The sequence below is a fragment of the Chaetura pelagica genome, unplaced genomic scaffold, assembly GCF_000747805.2.
Source record: "Chaetura pelagica isolate M959 unplaced genomic scaffold, ChaPel_1.0 scaffold275, whole genome shotgun sequence".
Classification (NCBI taxonomy): Eukaryota; Metazoa; Chordata; class Aves; order Apodiformes; family Apodidae; genus Chaetura; species Chaetura pelagica.
Genome location: NW_009953486.1, coordinates 2589030 through 2596229, shown reverse-complemented (window position 1 = coordinate 2596229; position 7200 = coordinate 2589030). Strand labels below are relative to the sequence as shown.

The following is a 7200-nucleotide window of genomic DNA, read 5'->3' as shown; positions in this document are numbered from 1 at the left end:
GGGGGGGGGCAAGGAGAAGATAAATCCTGATATCCATTATAATATTGTCTTTGTGGAGTAGGCAGGTATCTTGTTGTGAGAGACTTGAAAAGGAACAATGAGAAAAGGACTTCAATAGTCTGCTAAAAAGCTGAGGTTTTATATTGCAGATAAGAGTTACATTTTCTTTCCTTTTCTTTTTTCTCTCTTGAATAGATCTAGGATAAGCATTAAAGAAATGCTGAACTATCTGAAAACAATTCTGTTAGCTGGCAGGCAGGGTTGGCAGCCAATTGGCACACAATGGGAGTAATTAGCTGTCCGATCCTCTTCTGCCCACTTCACTGAATTCCTGTTGGGTATAAACACTTTGATGCTGGGAGGAAAAACTCACATCCTCCTACCTACCTCCCCACACACTGGGGCTGTGGGCTGGGCTGCCCATTTGTGTCCCCAGCATCTGGTCTCTGCTCCATCTTTACCCTCAGTGAAGTGACACCGAGGATCCAAAGGGAAGGACAACCCTGCAGAGTATGAGATGATGGGAAACAGCGGTTGTTCCTTCTACTTATGCAGCTAAAAAGCACAAAGAGAGTTTGGGATCTTATGTCCTGCCTGGATTCACTTGTGTTGGCTGCATTTTTTGCCATGGTCAAAAGTTGACCTAAGGGAAATGAACTTGGCCACAGGTTCCCACCTCCACTATCCAGCACCTCTCCCCTTTCCCACAGATTGCCACCATCATGTCTTTGTGTGTGGCTTGCGTAGAGAACAGAGGGAAAGCAGACATGGGGATGTGTAACTGCATCAGCTTCCCAGGCTTAATTTCATTTTTAAGGCGTTATTTGCAGCTACTGAGTACGAGAATTAAAACTAATGTATTAACAGGATCTTGAAGAAGACAAGGTCTGCTTGCATTATGTTAGTGGAGACAAGTTCCCAGAGTGACTTCCACGCAGTAAGTCACAGGAAGTGCACAGCCTCTGGGATGTGGGTGGCCCTTTGAAGGATGAGGTTGTGGAGCAGAGAGCCAGCATTCCCTCTGGGAAAAGTTGTTTAAGTGAGGGAAAAATTTTCAAGATTCCAGAATTGTTCATCTCTCTCTGTTACTGGACTGAGAGAGATTAGTCAGGGCTTCACATGGAAATGCTGATGCCTGAGGAGGTTGGCTCTGTGCTCTCCCTCCAGATTTGCTCTCCCTTGTTCTGCAAAGCAAGCTCTGCTCTCTGAAAGGATTTCAAATGATCTTAGATCTGCTTTGCATATCAGTGGCCAAGTGCATCCGCTAATGTCCTGACTAATACGATTTTGGAAGTCTAGAAAGCGTCCTTCACATACCAAAAAAAGAGTATAAGTGAGCCCTAAATTGGATTATAGGACCCAGTGATACGCAGCCTCACCAAACCAGTCTTGCTTGGCCAACTGCAGGCAGCAGCAAACTGGCTGCCATGGCCAGGGCTCACAACCTGAACAGGCATTGCTCTGTCTTGTTGAGGGAACAGCAGCTGAACCTGTGTGCTGCTCAGCACCTTTGCAGCTCTCTTCTTCTCCACCTTTGTTTTATGATCCTGAATAAAATAAAGGTGGAAATCTAATCCTGAAAATTCAGGATTTAGATCAAATATTTTCAGAAAGTGGCAGTTCTCACACTTCTGGTTTGCTTTTCCTTTGACTGTGTGTTTTATTTCTGATAAACATCAGCTCAGTCAGTGCTGTTGATGGATCGTAAAGAAATGTTTATAGTGGAGGCCAGTCACAGTATTTACAGCTCTCACTGATCTCTCCCTTATAAATTAGAACATACAATAGGGTAAAATTTTGTTTCTCTTATAGCAGCCAGTTCTCCATAGTGGAAGAGGGCAGGTGGGGCTTTAGGACATGGCACACACAGCATGGTCTCATGCTGTGTGAGGCCCCAGCTTACCTGGCTTCTTCCTCATTACAGCCATGGTTCTGCTGTTTGTGGTGTGGATGAAGCGCCGGGAGAAGGAACGTCACACCAAGCAGCTCCTGATTGACCCCGAGGATGATGTGAGGGACAACATTCTGAAGTATGACGAAGAGGGAGGTGGAGAAGAAGACCAGGTGAGAAGAGCCATGGTCATGGCCAAGGACCAGCTGTGCAACCTGTACTCTCAAAAAGGCAGAAACCACATTATTTGCACTGAAGTACTTGCAAAGGGTTGTGTTGCTCTTGTTTATGCCCAGGCAGCTTTATTGGCTTCTCCAGTTTGTCATGGCCATTGGTGAGAGCCAGCTTTGGTCCAGGGGATTCAGCATGTCACCAGGACACTCTCCTGTGCAAGCAGGATAATGCCACATGGATTTTTCTACCCCATAGGCAGCTTCCTGGGAAGGGACTATCAATCAATCAATCAATCCATTGACACTGATGTTCAAACAATATTTCTGCTATTTAAGTAATTCAAATTGTTTATTTTACCATTCCCTACCAAAGATCTTAGTAAAACCAGCTGGCAGCTGCCATCCTTCCGAGACCCAGGGCTGCAGACACTTGCCTTGGCTTGCCAAAACCTAGAGCTAAGCATTTACTTAATTGTCTCTAATATGCCTTTAATTTCTTTTAATTTCCAGACGTGGTTTGTGAGAAATATCTAAATACATTTGGGGTTGTTCTTTCTCACCACGAAGCGTAGAGTGGCAAAGCTTCGCGTGGTGATGGAGCCCTGAGCCGCAGCCTGCCCCGATGTGTCAGCTTTTCTGCCACCTCCTTGCAGACACTCATGCTGATGTTGCATGAAAACTTCCATGGCCTGCACTCCTGGGATGTGCTGTCCCTCTGCCATGGATGTATTTCCTCAGCTAAAATAGCAAAGTTTTATCTCTTGTGTTGAAGTCACTGGTTTTTTTATTCCTACCTAACACAAGTGAAGAGCCCATGATACTCTCAAATACGATGTTCATGCCAATTATGTGACTCTGCAGCCTATAATGGCTTTATTCTTGCTTGCCTAAATGAACTGCATGGTTCATGGGGCTGAGCAGAGACTGCTGTGCTCTCTCATGGATGGTATCAGGAGTAGATGAAACCTCTGCAGCGTGTCCTGCCACAGAGGTCCCAGTGGCACCAGACTGGGTGAACCTGGCAAGAGCCACCTCAGGGAGCCAGGCAGGGACTTGGCCCAAAACTCAAGAAGTTCTTATGCAACAGAAAAATCCTTGCAATTAGCATTTCTTTTTTCTTGTCACTGACAAGTAATTTATATATATTGCTCCTGGAGATTCAATCATCCCCATCTGAGCACAAGAATAGTTTAAGCAGTAGAACAAAGTATTGTTAGAAGTATCTCGTTTTAGGCAACTACACTGTAGGCTTAAATATTTTAGAAAGGTTTCATTAAAAATAACAGCAAAGGAAGAGCAGCAAAACACCATTACCAACATGAATACATTTTTAATGAAATATTACCTGGTTCACATTCCTTGATAGAAACTAATTCTGTTGGGATTTTTCACAAGCAGAAAGAACATAATTACTTTGAAAGGCCTACATGCATAAATGCAATACACATTTCAATGTTTTTATTTCCGTACAAATGTAATTGGAATAATATGTCTGCCAGCACTGTGTCCTTATATTATATTATGTATTTCATAAAAAAATTATGCACGTACCTACACACGCACAAAACAGAGCCAATTTTTTATCCCAAAGATTTAGGCACCGTGCAAAATATTCAGAAAGTGTTTAAATATTTGATTTAACTTCTGTTTTAAGACACACTCTTAAGAGGTTAATGGTATGAGCTACTCAGAGGTCAGGTTCATCTGTAATTCAAATAGTTAGAGACACTATTTACCCAAGAGTAACATTTGCCATTGAACTTCAACTGAAATAGGATTAGACCCCTCAGCTTATTTGTACATTGGGCAAGTAGATGATCTGAACAAAAAGCTCTTGGTTTCACCCCGTGCGTTTCCATTTGTGACAGGATTATGATTTAAGCCAGCTCCAGCAGCCAGAGACCATGGATCACGTGCTGAACAAGACGCCAGGAGTCCGAAGGGTGGATGAAAGACCCATTGGTGCTGAACCACAGTATCCTATAAGACCAGTAATCCCACATCCAGGAGATATTGGTGACTTCATCAATGAGGTATGTTCTGTAGCCTGTCCTGTGTCACATCTCAGAAGCTCGAGCAGCCAGCTCACATCAGCTATACAACGTTTTTCTGGCTGCATGGACTAAGTGATGCTATTACTCACATGAGGAATCTGATCCAAGCAAAGGGAACAACAGGCATGAGCAAAGAATGCAGGACTTGGCCTAATAAAGGCACCAAGCCTGTAAAAAGCAAAAGTGCAAACAAAAAGCCTAAGATTTCTGACTCATGGATATCACAGGCACCATGCATTTCAGCATCCAAGCAGGATAATGTGATCCTGCTCTCTCTTGGGTTACTATGAATATTGCAGTTGTTGTCAGTAAAAGCATTGTCTGAACATGGACAAAGGAGTATGTCCCAGTGGGGAGACAGCTGCCTGGGTTGCTTAAAGCCAAAGGCCCATTTGGGGCTCCTGGACTTGTAATTACTTCACCAGTCTGTGTCTTCCCCTAGTAAGCTCTATTTGGTCTAAAACCACAAAGAGTTGGCAGAACGAAGAGACTGAGCTCACATCAGAGAGGGTTTCTTTATGTTATGTTAGATTACTGCTCCTTTATCTGCTTGTACAAGTATCTATCCATTTAGTATTTCTTATCTCATTTTTAGTTTTGAGTGATTGAGTGGTTACAAACCAATCAATGCATTATTTCCTCCGAGACAGAACACACCATCCATTTCCTAAGTCAGAAAAAATAAATGTTATAGCAATTGAATTCTATTGTTACATCCATTTCCTGCTGTGCTTTTTTCCTCACTTTCCTCATTAAAATTCCTTCTTCCTCTGTTCCTGCTCATCCTTCATGCTCACATTTACACACATCTGCACACGTGAAGAATCGCTGTGCGCATGTTGGTCAGAGACCTGCTCCATCTCCCCACACTCAGACTGGGATTTCTGAAGGTGTGAATGCAGAACAGTTTGGTTTGTTGCAGGTCTATCCCACTAGGCTTTTCCTGACACTGGGCTACAGGAAAGCAATTATTTTTCTCCATATCCCGAGGCCGTTTCCGTGGCCTGCCTGCGCTGCTGCCCACAACATGCAGGAGCAGCAATGCCTCCCAACCCCCTGCCCAGGATTTCACACCCCAAGTCTCTCCTAATTGCAGAATTTAGCTAGGAGTGTTTTTGGTGTTTTTTGTTTTCCATAAGGAATCAAAAGCAGCAAAATAAAAATTAATGGTTATTGGTAGGAGAGAAAGGTTGCTGTTCATTCCTTCATTGCCCAGGCTGGAAATGTTTAATGTGCAGCCCCAGAAAGGACATCCTGTCCAGAACTGAAAGCTTCTGAGATCCAGAGCTGGATCCTTGGAAGTAACTCCCTGCCACTCCATCTAGCTTGTTTTACAGAGGTGCTGGGAGTCAATGGATTTTCTTCGGGGGGCACAGGGAAGCCCCAGGACCCTTATTTTCTCACTGTCCTCATGTCGCTTTTCACCACCCTCTTTCAGCTTTGCTTACCCCTTACCCCAACACCCTCCCTCAGCACGCTCACCACCAAGCCCCACGGTGGGTATTCATTGCCATGTGTTTTTCCCCCTCCAGGGCCTGCGTGCAGCAGACAACGACCCCACAGCCCCTCCCTACGATTCCCTCCTGGTCTTTGACTACGAGGGCAGCGGCTCCACCGCCGGCTCCGTCAGCTCCCTCAACTCCTCCAGCTCTGGGGACCAGGACTACGACTACCTGAACGACTGGGGGCCCAGGTTTAAGAAACTGGCAGACATGTATGGGGGAGGCGAGGAAGATTAAACTGACCTCACGTTATTTAAAATTTAAAAAAAAAAAAAGGAGAAGAAGAACAAAAAAACCCCAACAAACAGTTAAAACAAACAAACAAACCCACAGACGACATTAACAAAAAGAGCCGATGCGGAAGCAAGAACTGTACAGATGTGGCAGCTTTTTTAATTAATATCCCCTGCTGACTGTACTGTTATTTTTAGTGGTGATACAGGAGATTTCTTTTTTTTTTCTTTTTTTTCCATTCCTTTTTTTTTTTTTTTCCAGAATATTGAGCTGTCTCGCATGAACACTTGTCTCTGCTGCAGGTTGTTTTTCTTTTTGTTGTGTTTTTTTGTTTGTTTCTTTAATGTCAGCTGGGATATTGCTCGTTTATCTGCTTTATGACTAAAGAGAGTGAAAGGCACTCTGTCTTAACTTGAATTTCTTAGAACAGAAGCACTGTTTTTAAAATATATATATATATATTTGAAAGTGCCTTTTGGTGCATGTATCAGATTCCCTTCAATCTCAGGAGTGATGAAAACAAACATACAACCATCCTGGGCAGCACTCCCTGTGACCCTAAGCCAGTTCTAGCTGGGAAGGAGTTAAGAAAAAGGAACTGTGGAGATTGTTTCTTTTTAGTTTTTTTTGTTTTGTTTTGTTTTGTTTTTTAAAGGGGTGACTCATTCTGAGTGGAAGAGGACGGGAGCTGGGAGGGGTGGAGGGAAGGTGTTTTGAGTCAAAATCTTAACAGCCATCTTTAAGCCTCAGCAGGTGGTGAACTAGTCATCATGTTGTATATAATTCAGTGTTACCAGATGCAAAATACAGACTAGGGGCTCTGCAGGCACCTGGTCACACTCGATGTAGCTGCATAGAACTATAGTATCAACACAGCCTTTGGTTATTGCAGAAATCTCCCACAGCCCTTGCCTAAACCCTACAAAGTAAATGGTGAAATGACCAAAGGCCCATTTGTTTGTTTTTATGCTCTCGGTGTGTTTCGGCTCACACGACCTCTTGAGTGCTGCCAGTCCCAGCTGGGTGAGGTGGTGATGTCCCCCAGCTCCCAGGGGAGCAGGGCAGCCGATGTTGTTCCCTGTCTCAGGCAAGGTTTGTGCCGTGGCCCCGCTCGAGGCCGGGGCAGTGCCAAGGGCAGGAACAGCTTATCAGCACTTTTGCCATCTGTAAGTATGAAGTTAGTCTAGTATTAATGCCTCAGAGCATTAGTAGCCAAAGCTCAACAACATCGTGTAACTCAGCTAATGTGTGTCCTTTCTCTTTTGATGGGTAGGCGCTGCTCTCTGTAGTCAACGTGGTTTTTTTGGAGAAGAAGTGGAACGAGGGCCTATTCAGTATCTTGTGGT

General features: G+C 44.2%; 1 protein-coding gene across 1 annotated transcript in view; it reads left to right on the top strand.

Annotated features, from left to right (window-relative positions):
- The window catches only part of CDH4 (cadherin 4, type 1, R-cadherin (retinal)), a 429513-nt gene extending 423614 nt beyond the window's left edge, over nt 1-5899 (top strand). The window contains exons 14-16 of the mRNA XM_009998741.1: nt 1925-2064; nt 3933-4097; nt 5651-5899. Coding sequence (XP_009997043.1) covers nt 1925-2064; nt 3933-4097; nt 5651-5857 — 512 coding nt within the window. The 3' untranslated portion in view covers nt 5858-5899. The remainder of the gene's footprint in view (nt 1-1924; nt 2065-3932; nt 4098-5650) is intronic.
- The last annotated feature ends 1301 nt before the right edge of the window (nt 5900-7200 follow it).